The sequence below is a fragment of the Ambystoma mexicanum genome, chromosome 8 (genome assembly GCF_040938575.1).
Source record: "Ambystoma mexicanum isolate Mex_15411 chromosome 8, UKY_AmexF1_1, whole genome shotgun sequence".
Taxonomy (NCBI): domain Eukaryota; kingdom Metazoa; phylum Chordata; class Amphibia; order Caudata; family Ambystomatidae; genus Ambystoma; species Ambystoma mexicanum.
This window is the reverse complement of record NC_090929.1, coordinates 777,307,970-777,324,017: the sequence shown is the minus strand read 5'-3', so window position 1 is coordinate 777,324,017 and position 16,048 is coordinate 777,307,970. Positions and strand designations below refer to the sequence as shown.

At 45.0% G+C, this 16,048-nt stretch overlaps 1 protein-coding gene across 1 annotated transcript in view; it reads left to right on the top strand.

The window, feature by feature from the left end:
• The window catches only part of HK1 (hexokinase 1), a 1,159,884-nt gene that overhangs the window by 1,042,880 nt on the left and 100,956 nt on the right, over positions 1–16,048 (top strand). Inside the window, exon 17 of the mRNA XM_069610605.1 lies at positions 7,162–7,395. Within this exon, the coding sequence (XP_069466706.1) occupies positions 7,162–7,395 (234 nt within the window). The remainder of the gene's footprint in view (positions 1–7,161; positions 7,396–16,048) is intronic.

Here is a 16,048-nt window from a genome sequence, read left to right as displayed (position 1 = left end):
TGGTCTTCAAATGCTTAAATAAAGTAGCTCCAAGTTATCTATTGAATAAAATCAGGAGCTATACCCCAAGCCAGGTGATAAGAATCTGCTGCAGGTACCGTGGTCTAAATATGTGACCAAAGGGGTTTGAAGATTCGGGGTCTATGGACCACGACTTTGGAACAAGCTCCCTGGAGCTATTCGAGATATAAAAACACTCACTGCATTCCGCAAGGCTGCGAAGACCCATCTGGTCTGCTAGGGAATGTGGATGGGTAGGTGCTGGTTTGTGCAAGACACCATCTAATTGGATAATTGCAGATTCATTGTTATTTGTTCCATCTGTGCCCAGACGCGATTAAGTTTGTTTGGTGCGTGCTTACAAATGAATCAAAATTCGAATGAAAAAATTCTTTGATAAATCAAGCACGATAAGTGCTATGTAGCTAGACTGGCAATTTGGTGCAGCCATTTTGGATATATATATATACACACTGCGGCATGCATTTTGGTGAAGCCAACAGGAGTATGTTGTGGGGGTACTAGCATATATTGGCAGAACTAGCATGGACATATTTTCAAATAGTATCATTACTGGCATTGGCCCTCCTTACGAGGTTGGTGGTAACCTGCTGGTGCTACCAGTGGGTTGCCGCCAACTCTGTTTTTGTGTTACCGCGGCCTGACATCCCGGTGCTACCGGGATATCACAAGCGGTGGTGGTGCAGTAAGTTCCCCATTCCCTAGGAGTCCTATAGGACTCCATGGGAATGGGAACCCTGAAGCACTGGAACCCTTAGTAACGGTGCCAGTGCAACAGTAAAAAACATGCCGGTTGGGGCCTGGACTCACAGCAAGTCAGTCCTGCTGGTAGTTTAGATCCCCTAACGGCAAACACAGAGTGAGCTTGTCTGAAAAAGGTGCTGGTAACTTGTTACTGTCACCTTTATTTCCGGACTGGCTCACTCATAATGAGGCTTATATGCACAAAGCAAACATGAGTATGTTCTTATATGGGAATACTGACATATCTTGGCGCAGCCTGTATAGAAATTTATGAGCACAGCTAACGTAAAAACATTTTTATACTTGCATATAGTGTGCGAAAAGACATCATGAAAATATGTTGGCGAAATGCTCCTGTGGACGTTGGGACTTGCATCTACTGGAAACTGTTTGCACCCCCGCACCCCATCTCGAATCCAGTTTAATTGGTACAGCTTTCTCGCTACGCTTGGTCACTAAGACATATTTGTGGAAAATATTTACACCCCTCCACTAAGACAATTCACCAGCCGCCACTGATTCTGGTCTCCCAGATGTTGTCTGCCTGCCATCCTATTGTCTCTCTGGTCTCACACTCTGCCCATGGCGATAGGGAGGGAGGGAGTTGATGAACTGCTCCAAGATTAGCATCTCCTTCACCTCTTCCAATGTTTAATTGGCCTACCACTTATCCAAGAGGTTCCTGGATCTGTATGATAACTGTCTTGGTCGCTCCCTGTGCTGTAGACGGAAGTATCGCAGCCTCATCCGCTAAATGTTTCCAATCTTGTCCTAATCATTCTAAATCTCCCCTTTTAAGGTCACCATGTCTCATATGGCATCATGGGATCCTCCTAGCAGTGTTCAGTGTTTGGAAACTTTGCTGTGCCTTTCTGGTTACGAGGGGAGCAATATATTGGGTCCACCGGTCTCTGTGCCATCCTGCCTTCCCTGCATCTCTTTCAAAATGAACAGAAAATGCAGCAGGATTTTCTACAGTGCCCGTTTTGTGAAGGACGTTCGGCAGTATGCTAGGTTGCTCCCTTCTCTCAGCCATTATAGTCTATAGGGTGGCTATAGTCTCTTGAAGCTACAGATTGATGTGAAGTTGCCCCTCCACCAATGCCCGTAATAGCTCCTCTGTCTTAATAGGGCCCATTGGCGATACGGCTAGCCGGACCTGTCTTGCGGTGGAGAAAAAAGAAAATTCTCCCCCCTCATATATGGGCTCCACGGATCTCCACTGGGACAACATGGAACGAATAGCAGCCTTTATAGGTAATCTATTTGGGCCCAAGGGTGGAGTCTCTTTCTGCAGGCGGGGATCAAACTTCTCTTGTTACCTTACAACCTTCTTGCCTAAAAAAAGGATTGGTCCGTCCGGGCACTTCCAGTGTAGGTACTGTTTCCAATTTCACTCCCAGAGTGGACGAGTCTCTGCCAAAGCTCTCTTGTCTCTGACTCTAGAGATTCGGTAGAGTTGGCATGGGGACTCAGGGTTCCAAACCCAACCGCAACGCTACCAATCCCTCTTCAAAGTCTTCCACGATTTGGATCCAGTGGTCGAGCTGCACATACGTAACACCCTTCCGGTGCCGGGCGGATCCATCCTTTTAATTGTGGGCCTGACCTCTATCGCGAGGTTCAGTGATCCCACTTCCTGGCACCCCATGTTGGTTGTTGCCTAACTCAATAGGGATCTTCTAACTTTCCCTGACCTATCCTGCTTAGTGTTCTAGGGAGTTAGTGTTTGTTAGGCAAAGTTTGTATGCAGTACCCTCTGGGAACATTACAAACAGCTCTGACTACAGGTAGAGGAAACCCAACCTTTGGTATAAACTTGTACTACACAGTTTTGGTAGCATGTTGAGCAACCAGGCTTATCTCAAGAGGGGTCAGTGTGAGCTGTAGGGGATTTAAACAGAGATTCACAGTGGCAAATATTCAAATAAACACTTACACTCAAGGTTTCTTGAATAAACAATTATTAATGTATTTATCAGTCAGTTAGAGTAAGCCTTCTTCAGAAGGGAGCAAAATAATAGTAACACACAAATACACTTCAATACTATACACTCTTAGTTTATAAATCAGTAAAGACCCTTTTAGGATGGCCCACAGACACAACCTACACCCTCAGGTTACTTCAATAGCTAGGGTGCTGGGGACATTAATATCTTACTGTTTGCATTCAGAATACTGTTATAAGTTGGTAAAAGGAAAAGGTTATTAGAACAACAAGAGACCACAAATATTATACCGTTGTGGCGGGTAGACCACCATTACACAAGGTAAGGAGGGTCAGGGAGGGTGGAAGCCCGCACCCAGGCACCTGAAAGGGGTCTTAGGGTTTGGGCTCCCTCCCACCTTGACAAGGCCAAAACCCAGGCCCTGTCACAGTAATTCATTCAGGGATGGGTTTGGTGAAGGAGGGAAAGGAGAAAAAGATGTGAGTGTTGTCAGCAGAGAGGTGATAGTGAATACCAAAGGGCGAGGTGAGTCTTCCTAGGCAGAGATATAGAGGGTGAGGTGCAGAGCCGACAGGCTGAGGTCTGGGATCAGAAGTTTGCGAGTTCCAGTATATTTTAACAGAACGAACTTCCAGGTAGGATACAATTCATTCGACAGCAGATTTGCAAAACCCAAGCTCTGGAGATTAATGCACTTTCTGGGTCATATGGAAGCCTGCATTCTTGTAGTGTCAGGCCTGAATATGCTTAAGATCGCTAAATTGGCTTCTCAGTTGTCAGTGGTCTCAGTTTCAGTGACGGCCTTCAGATTTTTGTTAGGTTTTAGAAAAAGTGTCCAGAGACTTGGAATGGTGCTCCCAAAGAGACAATAGCAAAACAAAAGAGTTAATGGCTGGAAGGTTTAGAATAAATCTTAAACCTCTGGTATTGCTGTGGGCAACCCTCCAAACCATTGTTCTTTGACTGCCAAGCCATTACAAAAGGGAAAAGACCATATGCAAATCAGGCTTGGTCCCACCCCCAAAGGGGTAGTCCAGCCCAAACTGCTAGGTCACATCCCTTGTGCACGAGACCACACCCATTGCTAGACATGTTTCAGCCTTGTTGGGCATCATCAGTGAGGAGTAGCATGGGTCCCAGAGAGACAAACTATTGAAAGGGGCCTTGTTTTGGCAACCTTGGCCCCAACTGTCACAGATGTGTCCCTGAAAGGTTGGGGCGCTCACCTACAGGACTTGACAGTGATTGACTTGTGGTCTCTGTCAGAATGCCAGGAACACATACATTTTCTAGAGTTGAGAGTGATCAAGCGGGTCCTGGCCTCCTTCCTCCCTTCAGTATGGGGCAATACTATACTGGCCCTTACAGACAACACAGTGACAGTGCACTACATCAACAAATGGAGTGGTGTGGGCTCCTTGCCTCCGCACAGAGAAGTAATGTGACTGTGGTTCTGGGTTCAAGAGAACAACATGTCTCTGATGGCAGCTTATCTAGCTGGCAAGGAAAACATCATTGCTGATACCTTGAGCAGATAGTCTTCGCCTCCCAGAAGTGGGACTTCTGTCAGGAGGTTCTGTAGGAGATATTTCAGGGTTCAAAATTAAGATGGGCTAAGCAGGAGCTAAAAGCAGCTCCTGGGTATCCAGCATTAACCAGTGATCAGGAGTCACTACTGGCGAACAAGGAGTTAGTACATAGTGTTTCGAAAATCTAACCTTCACATAAAATGGAAGCATAACATTGTGTCCATTATTTAGGACACCTTATGCTTTAAATATTGTATAGATGTGTCCACATGTTTGATTATAGATTGTCCTAAATTCACATACATGTGTTTGTGTGGCATCAGTGGGCCAGTGGAGCCAAAAGTAGCTCCTGGTAGCTGTTGGTGTCAAGCTAACCAGGCACTTCTAGGCTACAAGCAGCAGCTAAATAACTCCTGGCTCCCCTCAATTTCGAACCCTGTATTCTCCCGATGTGGGACTCATCAGGTAGACTGCTTCACTTCTAGTTTAAACAGGAAGTGCAGGTGGTTCTACTCTGGGGAATTTCTGCGAAATGGAGCTCTGGGGTCACTGACAGTTAAGTTGGATTTCAACCTGCTCTATGCGTTCCCACCAATCCTTGTCATATCGCTGGTTCTCAGACGGCTATGCCTGTTTGGGTCCACAATGATTTTATATTGCTCCAAACTGGGCCCAGAGAACTTGGTACCTGGAGTTGCTGGACAAGTGCATATGCTCCCTCCTGGCGCCTTCCACAGAGAGAGCAGATCTTCTCTCCCTACTACTAAGGATGAGTCCTCCATCCAAACCTCGCCAGCCTAAACCTTCATGCCTGGCTGCTGAAAGGTTGAGGTATATGAAGTGGGACTTGTCGGAGGACGTCCTCCTCTCTGCTAGGAGGCTGCCAACCAATCCATTTATACCTGAAAGTGGCATACGTTTTCAGCTTGGCGCTAGGAGAGGGATCCTGGGAGAGGGATCGTTTACCTGTTCCACATCCTCAGTTCTGGATGGGCCTGCAGATTGACACCGTGAAGGGGTATCGTTCTGCCATTTCAGTTTCCAAGAGCACCCCAGAGCAAGGCTCATTTTTCATAATTTTTCACTTCACTTTTTGCAGGTATTGTGTAATCAGTTTCACCCACACAAGTCTTTTGTTCCAGCTTGGGACTTGAATTTTGTGTTAACGGTTGTTATAGGCACTCCATTGGAGCCCCTCAATTCTTTTTGTTTAAGATTACTGACACCTAAGGTGATTTTCCTGGTCACCATCCCTTCCGCTAGACAGGAAGTGAGCTCCAGTCATTTAAAACTTCCTATTTGGTTTTCTCCAAAGAGAAGGTGACATTGGGAATGATGCCATCCTTCCTCCCGAAGATAGTCTTAAGACTTCCCTCTCCCTCAAAAGATCTGTCTTCCTGTCTTTTTCCCTCCACCTCATTTGTCCAAGGCCTAGGAACGATTCCATCGCCGGGACCAAATGCCGGCCCTCGGCTACTACGTCTCTTGGATGAGGGTGTTCAGGAAAGATGGCCAGCTTTTTGTTTGTTATGCTGGTGACTGTGCTGGCATGGATAGATCAAGGTGGATCATCCTCTGCATCTCGCAATGCTATGACTTGTCTGGTAAGGATGTGCCCGAAGGTCTCAGGACTCATTCCATCAAAGGGCTGGCTGCAATCTCTGCTCTGCAAAGTGGAATCTCTCTTCTGCACATTTACCCTGTGGGTCTCTCTGTACACATTTGCAAATTTGTATTGCTTGGATTTTCAGTCAGGACAGGATCTTGTTTTAGTAGAGCGGTCCTCCAGATTTCTCTGGCTTAGGTTGTGTCCTTGCTCTCACCCATTCTCCAGGACAATGTACTGCTATCAGAGTCTTTCAAAGATAAGAAATATGTGGGAGGAAGGAATTCATTAGATTAATGTTTTCCTTTGGATTCCTCATTTCCCTCCCAACCTGGCACAATTGTTAGATATGATATGATATGATGTGGCATTTATAAATCGGCTCTAAACAAGTGTTTCTAAGCGCGAAAGAAACATGCCGAATAGCTAGTGCACAGTGGTTCTGCAGTCCATCACTTCAGACTTCTAGGAAGAAGGGTGTAATTAAGGTCATGGCACAGGGCACCTCAATAAATACTGGCCCCCAAAGTCTGATCCAGCGTGGGGAGTGTATAGACGTCGTGCAGAGCCGATGCAGTTTGCTGCTCCCCCTGGCAGCGGAAAGGTATCTGAAAAGCAGCTGCATTGGGAGATGGATATCAAAGAAGAGGAATTCGTGGGAGGAACAACGGTCAGAAAGAAAATTACAGGGAGGTTAGTAATTTGTTCATTATTAGAGGAGAAGGAAGAATCTGACATGAATTGCTGTTTGAAAATCTGATATTATCGCACCAAATATCTGATTATCCAAACACTAAGGATTAATCTCCTAAGCACCGAGGAACTATATTATCTTTGTATATAGTAACGATAATTAAACTTACGTCAGGAAATTAGCAAAAACTCTTGTTTTTGTGGTTCAATTATATACACCTATTTGTATGTAATGATGGCCATTTACTGGTTGTGATCTCCATTATGATTCAAAGATGATAATTGTAGATTTTTCAGAGGCTATGATCCAGTTCGCACAGTACTTATTGCTATGTACATCAGCAGAATGATAATCCTTTTAACATTCAAATGTTAGAAGGAGATATTAAATCGATTTTATACAGTAATTTGTATTCATACTATGAAAGGTCAAATATGAACATTTCAAACATATTTATATTTATAAACCTTATAAAAACATTCTAAAGAATGTTTTTGATGAATGATTATTGTTTTATATGAGCCTATTGAATTATATTTTCACATTGATTTTACAATATTGAATACTACTGAACAATTATATTTAAATAATTGTGATGTGGTGAACCGTTTTTTTCAGTGATCGATTAGCCTTGCTTCAAGTGCGAGCAATCCTCCAACAGTTGGGTCTGGACAGTACTTGTGATGACAGTATCATTGTAAAGGAGGTCTGTGGTGCGGTATCAAAGAGAGCAGCTCAAATGTGTGGTGCAGGAATGGCTGCTGTTGTTGATAAGATTCGAGAAAACCGAGGATTAGATCATCTGGATGTGACGGTTGGGGTTGATGGAACTCTGTACAAGCTTCACCCACAGTAAGTTTTTGTTTTACCTTTTATCTTAACATGTAAAAAATAAGTACATGCATATTTCGAAACCTTAATGTTTACAATACTGTTTCAGCTTGAGCATCAGCACAGTGACTGGCCAGATTGTGCCCTTACCTCTACTTCACCACAGCCCATGTTGGAAATTCAACCCCTTTTTAGCGGTGGTATAAATGTGGCATAGGAAAGGTGGTATCAGGATGGTAAGAAAGTACTGCCATGCTGATGTCTGATACACCAGCAAACGCCACAGGACTGCCTGACAGATCATGAGTTGGCAGCCCCCATTCTCCCTGTTCCATTGGTGAGCCTGATTTTCAGTGCTAACCCAGGCCTGGGAACTTCTAGGTATTCAGTGTCCTTGTTTATCACCCATTCATGTGCCAACTGTGCATATGGAACATGCCCAGGCATCTCTGCAAATTCCTAGGTTTTTCTATGCCCCACTCTCGTATTTGCACTTTTCTTCTCTTCCAATACCTGGAAAATTGACTTACATTGACCTAAGTCTATGTCGAAGAAGAGCAGATAAAGAAAACATCCCCCCGTTCAGAACAGATGAGGTCTATCAGCAGCTTTCTGCTACTTACGTTTTAGTCTTGCCATGGTTAGAATTCCACTGGACTCCTATCCAGTGGCATGATGGCAGGGATATTGTTATAGTGATTACACTCATATGCCTGAATCACTGTCATCACCGGCCTTATATTCAGGTGGATGAATTGCAGGATTGGGTTATTCAGGTTCCCCCACCAATAGTATACACCATCTCTTAATGTATTAATCAAGAACTGGGGTAACATAACCACTTTGTTTTGCTGTAGAAATTAAGCCTTCTTCAGCAATAATTAAGATGATGATCCTTATAGAACACAGCAACATGAATCCCATAATTGAGAGAATCCAACATACAATCAGAGCACAAGCAGTAACTGTGCGAATGCAAATTTACAAACAGCAACATTAACATTTTTAGTTCAATAAATGCATGCAAATGCTTCATTTCAGGTCTTCATATAAATGAAGTGTAACCTTATCCCACTCCCCCCTGGGCTGTTTACATACAATGTAACAAGTCTCTCACTCACTTGCTCAGTCACTGACTGTCACTAACAAGGTGATATTGGGGTGTTACCCGTTTTCTTCTTTCGATTGTCTTGATAAAAGAAATTCTGCATGAATCAAATCGATATGAAAGCAATAGAAATGGTGCACCAAAACAGAACATTTTACTATAACTCATTCCATTCAGGGCCCGCCAATGTAACAAGTATCCATGTATTTTTTTTAGGTCACTAACCAGAGATTTTATATAATTTCCTCCTAATTGTTGACTTTACCAGAAATGATTTCCAATTCATAATTACGTTATTGTGGTGCTTTCCTTTGATTTACAAAGTTACAAACATAAGGACAGCACCTTTGTAGTACAATTCCATGTCTGTGACTGGGTTCAAACGATCACACTCAGTTGCTCTAATTTCAGGTACTTTATTTGGGAACAGATACAGTGAGTGGACAAAATATTAAACTGGGTAGGCACAAGGTGCACTTATGTCAGGCTTACTCTGGCGACTGTGACCAACTAAACGTCCATGGAAAACTAAAGATTCAAAATGGCTTCACTTCAGCTTTGTTCCTGTGTTCCCTCTCCAGAAAGATGCTGTGCCACAAAGAAAATAAAAAATGTTTCAATTCTGGAGTTCCCCTTCCTAGAAGAATTTCCGGAAGCATTAGAAATTCTTTAACCAAGCCTGTGTTTTTTTCCACATGAGAAAGTCTTGGTTTCTCATGTGGTCTTTAACAGGACAACTCCCAGGCTCAGACTGGCCTATAGGGCAACAGGTCCATGCCTGAACAAAAAACACAAAATGCTGTTGTGGACCTGTTTTTTTGGTCAAAGTGGGCCTGTTTTTTGGCCAATTTGGGCCAGTTTGATGAGTTAATTCACTCTGCGGCTAGTAGTTTTGACCAGTGTTGCTGAATAAATATTCTTTAAAATCCACAATTTGCATCACATTTTATCAAAAAACTCCCCCTTGGTTACTATTCAAACAGTGGCACAAAAGGAATGAATAGCCATTTGCAACTGTGGGCCTCTTTTTCATTGGTGCCCAAGACAATTGTATGGCCCAGTCTAATCCTGAAAACTCCCCTTTCATCTGAGCCTAATTCAGGGGTCTGTTCAGTTGTTTGACCACAATAAAGATGTTAGTGTCCTGTGTCAAGAAAGTGTGGGGACTATGTCGAGGAAACTCCCAAAGTGCGCAATGTGGACCCAGGGTAGTTAGGCAGGGTATCCAACTATTCTAGAAGCTTCTCCTCATGATGCCAGCCTTTATCCCCAGTGCCCTGACCCCTACCTTGCTTGCCACCACCTCCTTGCACACTCCGATTTATTCTCTATTTATCCCTTCTCTCTCATACTCCCTTTCCCCCTCTTCAATTGTATATTCTTCAGTCAGGATCTCCACACATGTCTCGTCTCTTTGTCCAAGTCTTCCTCGTTGTATAGCCACCTCTGATCTTTGTACTCCCTGTCACACTTCTCTTTCCTGCCTCATAACTGTCCTGTCACTCTCCTGAATGTCTTCACCCCTTTTGGCACTGCTATCACTGTCCTCATCTTCTTCACTCCTCTAAGCACCACCTTACTGTGTGCCACTGTCTCCTTCAAATTCCAAATATCTTGGGGCAAATTCTTCACTCTTCAGAGCACCTCCCTCCTCTCTACTCTCTACTACTGTCAATCACAAGGTATTTATCCCTCTGGATACCTTGCTCACACATCTAAGCACCACCCTTCCCCATAATACTTTCCCCTCAAACTCATCACCCTTCTGTGCACCATCGCCACTCCTCTGAGCACCACCCTCTTCCCTACTATTTTCACCCTCGATTCTTCACCCCTGTAGGCACGCTATTCACTCCTCTGAGCATTACCCAGCTGCTTAATAGTGCCCCCCTCTTTGACCATGACTCTTCTTCGCCTTGGCTCTTGCTCCAGGTCTCTGCATTCCTTGGCCCGGACTCAATGCTGTTGCCTCAAAGCCCTAGGTTCCAGTATTGCCCAGCCTCCTGAACCTCTCCTTTCATCTCATGTGTATTACTCATTTACTCATCCTCTCCTCCGACCTTCTATGGATTCCTGTCGCCAGTCTCCAGCTCCTAATCCAAACTCCTCTACTGCCAGATTGTATTGCTCGCCCAGAGTGCACGGACAGTCATTAATCACCAGTGCAATTACGGAGCCAATACTTTAAACGCTGGTAGACGACGCAATGACTTACAACCACACACACTTTAAGAAAATAATGAGCACTTATACGGCTATTTATTCAAAGCTTGGAAAGCAACAAGTGATAACACAGAAATAAATCACAGAAAAAACAGAGAATCCAAAAGAAAATACATCACTGTGGGTGTAACTGAATCCCTCATCTCGCCAGAAGCGGCTGGAAGACCCCGTTAACAGCCAGGCCGAGAGCACAACAGCCCACATGTATGCCGGACGGAAGCGTCCCCCCTCCGACTGAGGTCCCGTCTGACCATTGAGGGGTTCTGCATATATGCACTCCTCAAAAAGGGGTGGTAATTTCTCGAACCTTCTGGCAAATGCACTTGCGCATTGATGGGCAACTGTTGGTTGCCAGCTGGGTCAACCGACAGTAACCTCAAGGAGCAAAGCGATTCCCTCCTCTAAAAACAAGCGCCACGAAAACAGTCCCAAAACTCATAACAAGGCATAACAAAGCCCGCTTTCCCAGCAGAATGTCCTTGACTGCATACCAGGTTTGGAAAGCATGTTTTCTTCAGCAAAGTAAATCCAGCTCTCAGAAAAATGAGTACAGCTTTTCACTGCTGCATGAAGTAAATATCCATTATGGCTCTGAGTGCTCCCAGAATACACTGCGCACCAGCGCCATGTTTTAGCTCAAGCATAATAATTCCACCCTTGGATATTTATCCTCCATAGCCCAGTGGCAGAGGAGCCGGTCTCTGAAACCGACGAAATATTAAAACTAAGTTGGGAATGCATTGAATACAACAACAACAACAACAAGCTATTATGATAGCTAATATGATGCAAATACAAGCAAAAGCATAACGCAGTGTACCCCCAATATCAGGAATCCATGAAAATAACCAATCCCACCAATTCCCAGTATGGTCTTGGGACACTTGAGAAATGAGATCCCTCAAACCTCGAATATGACTTTCAATGGATCGTGAATGGTCACTTAGATTGAAACAACACATACCTTCAACTGCGTTACAACCTAAATTTGCTTTAGCAATATATAATCAACAGCAGCCCTGTTTTGCAAAGTTGCTTTTCTCATAACCTTGCTATCAAGGAGTAACTCTTCTAATGCCTGAGAAGTATGATTAAGTCCTTTGACTACTAAACATGCTAATTTGATCAAAGATTTGTAACCCCCAGCAGCTAAACCCCAAACTCCCACTAATGAAAGGGTTAATGCTAGAACCTCAGCTTCTGATAGCAAATGCACATGTGAATCACAATCTGGGGATAGACCCACAGACTCAAAAGTTGCCCTTTTGCCTCGAGATATCGCTGGGTGTAAAGGGAATATTATTAGTCCTAATCGAGTTAAGGCACATGGACCTCCGGAAATGTTAGCTGGAATATAAGTGTATGTGATGTTGCCACATGAAAAGAGCCATCCTGTTGGAAGTTTCACATGATTCAGATGACTGGCAGCTATCACTGTATGATTACAAGACATAGGGCCTCATTACACGGAAGGCGGTAATGGTTAACGGCCACCGTTAATGGTAACGGTGACCGTTAACCATTACCGCCTTACTACGAGGTCCCTTAGCGGGTTGGTGCTTTAACGCCTGCTTTTTGCAGGCGTTAAAAACCAACCTGCTAAGGGACCTCGGAGCTAATTACGGCACCGCAAAATTGCGGTGCCGTAATTAGCGCCTTCCCCATTCCCATAGAGCCCTATGGGGCAGAAATGGGAATGGGGAAGGGCAATGGCGGAAGGGGGATTTACCGCCCCACCAACCTTGGAATGGGGCGGTAAATCCCCTTTCCGCCAAGGCGGTGCCGGTAATTTACTGGCATGGTCCAGGGTGCTAATAGCACCCTGGATCACCGCCTTCCGTGTAATGAGGCCCATAGTGTTATTCACACTGGTACATGTGCGTGGCACTCGCGAACACAATTGTTTCTCAAACACAGTTTGATTTTGCTGTTTGGTTAAATTAAGCTGTTGGCATTTGCCAATTTCTTTTGCATTGCATGTCATAAGGTAACACACATCACCTTGAGTTATATTATAGGTTATAATACGTGTAAAATTTCTCCATTTGCGATCTGTTTCCTGGCAAAACCTGCAGTACTCATAGACGGAAAAGGATTGGCTGATATCGGAATCTTGAACCAAAGAATCATTGTGTGCGACGCCGAAAATATGCTTTAGAACCGGAACTGGCGTTGCACTGCTACTAAGCACGTAGTCAGTAAGGCTTCAGCATTGGGCACGTCAGTAAGGCAAAAGTGCGTAATTTTGAGCACCTGTTGTGCCAGGTATATCCACATATTCTCCGTTTGGGTGATCATGGGAGAATGTTTTCGCCGTCCTGAAGATGCTTCTCGCATAACTGGCATCAATGTTGTTTTCACTTGCACCTGACGTGTTTGCCGCATTTCACGAATCCATGTCTTCGGTCTGGCAGGCTTTTCGGCATTGGCATAGGGCTGCTTTTGGACATCATTACTCATCATCATCAGTTTCTCCTTGATCGCTGGCACAGATGTGACATTTTTCATTGGTAGCAGCATGCCGTTTAACTCTCCCGAACGGAGTCCATTTAGTCCCACAATTACACCAGCCAGACACAGGATCTACAAGGCAAACCCAGAAAAGAGATATCAGTGTTGTACATCACTCTCTCAGGTAACATTTGTCTGCGGGCACATATTGCCATTTCTTTCTACCGGGCTCCATTACTAAAACTACTTGGTCTTTGCCTGATGCAATGACATCTGTGGGCACTGGTGGGCCACTTGGCCTTTCCACCCACACCTTTGCACCCGGTACCATACTGTCTGAAGAGCCAAAACCACGATCCCCACGGGTAGTGAACACTGTAGGAGGCTCCCCCTTCTTAATCATGGACAACGTAACGGGGATAATAATCAGTTGGGCCACCTGATCGCCCTTGTGGATCAGTAACAATTGGTCCCCACTATTCATCAGGATGACTTTGATCTCGCCTTGGTAATCAGCATCAATTACCCCTCCCAACACTTGAACTCCCTTCAATGCTAGGCCAGATCTAGGGGCAATCCATCCCATATGCTCTGGGGGAATTTGTACTCCAATCCCTGTTTCAATTACAACAATCCCTCTTGGGTCTAATCTGATTTCCTCATGGGAATGCAAGTCCAACCCTGCTGACTCTCGAGTCGCCCGATAGGGAGCTAAAGAACCCGGGGTAATTTCCCAGTACAATAGGGTTTCTCTGACTGAATTGGGTTGAATCTGTAAAGCAGGAGTCATTAGCCGCATCAAAGGAGTTTCATGCTCATTCACAGGCCTATTGTTTGCCACTTGCACCGCATCAAACACACGATCACGCCAGCCTGCCAAATTGCCATCTCCAGATTTGCGCAGCTGTTCTTTCAACAACCCATTCATTCGTTCAATCAGCCCTGAAGCAGCAGGGTAATAAGGCACATGGTAGAGCCACTCAATGCTCTTTTCCTGACAATATTCCTGTATCAATTTGCCTTTGAAGTGTGACCCATTGTCACTTTGAATCTGCAAAGGCACTCCGTAATGCAATATGATCTGATCTAACAACCTAATGGTGTTCAGTTGTGTGGCACGCTTGCACGGCAAAACCATCATGTATCCTGAGTATGTATCCACAATAGTGCATGCATACTGACAACCTTTACTGATTGGCAGGGGACAGATATAATCAATCTGCCAAATTTGACCTGGTAGTTTTCCTCTTCGCAATGTACCCTGAACAATCTGAGGGATAGGCCTATGCTGTTGGTGTTGGCACACTGGACATTGCAAAATGATCGTTTTCACTACCTCTAAAGGAATACTGATTCCTCGAGCTTGTGCCCACCTGATAGTAGCCTTTTCTCCAAGGTGCCCACATTTCTGGTGAGCCCACTTGGCCAAACCCTCCAAATCGTCTTCCTGAGCCTCCGCATCCACAGATGAAATCTTGGTCTGTTCATCTGCAACAGAATTAAACCAATGTTCTAATGAGTCTGCAGCACAATGTGCGTCCACATGATACACAGTGGGCCTCATTACAACCCTGGCGTTGGACCATGGTGCTATTAGCACCATGGTCCATGCCGGATTCCGCCATGGTGGGTGGCGGATTTACCGCCCCATTCCAAGGTTGGCGGACGGTAAATCCCCATTCACCATGGCCCTTCCCCATTCCCATTTTTGGCCCATAGGGCTCAATGGGAATGGGGAAGGCGCTAATTACGGGTGCCGTAATTAGCACCAAGGTCCCTTAGCGGGTTGGACTTTAACCCCTGCAAAAAGCAGGCGTTAAAGTGTGAATCTGGCGTTAAGGGTTTAACGGCGCCACAGCCTTTTACGGTGCCGTTAACCCCTTAACGCCAGGGTTGTAATGAGGCCCAGTGACTTCACTTTGTGATAACATTTCTGCAATATCAATCACAGTTCTTTTCCCCACAACTCTTTTGAATGAATCTTCCACCCATTCTTTTGCCAGGTTGGCAACCACACCGCCAACCCAATCGCCACTGACCATGAATCCGTGTCCACTTCGCCTTCCTTCAATGGCCATAACTCAAGCACCTGCTGCACGGTGTCTTTCGCCAAATCAAATGCTTTCTGCTGCTCTTCCCCCCACTGAAAATCATATTTCTTTCGTGTCACTTTGTAGAGGGGGGCCAGTATCTGCCCTAAATGGGGAATGTGCTGTCTCCAAAACCCAAACAGCCCTATAAAATGCTGAGCTTGCTTTTTGTTCATTGTAGTGGTGAACTCAAGTATTTTCTGTCGGGCCTTCAGCACCATTTCTCAATGCCCATTATGCCACTGAATCCCTAGGAATATCACTGTTTCAGCTGGGCCTTGAATTTTATTCGGGTTAATCTCCGACCCTTCCTTCTTCAATCCTTCCATAATGATTTCTAACTGGTTTTGTACACTGCGCTCGTCCTTGCCCTGAATCAAAATATCATCAATGTAGTGAGAGATTTGTATGTCAGGTTTACACGGGATCTTGTCTAAGTGCTCTGCGACCAGCCGGTGACAGATAGTCGGGCTATGTACGTACCCCATAGGTAACCTTGTAAAGGTGTACTGACGCCCGCTCCAAGAAAATGCAAACTGCTCTTGGCACTCTTCAGCAACTGGCACAGAGAAAAATGCATTGGCTAAATCTACCACTGCATACCAAGTCCCCTCAAACTTTTGGACATTCTCAATCAAGGTAATGGCATCTGGGACCGCGGGCACTAAGGGAGGAGTGTGTTTATTCAACTCACGGCAATCCACCGTCATCCTCCAAGACCCATCCCCCTTTTTAATAGGCCAGAGAGGATTGTTCCATGCGGTGGTGATAGGGCGTAACACACCCGCCTCCACATACCCTT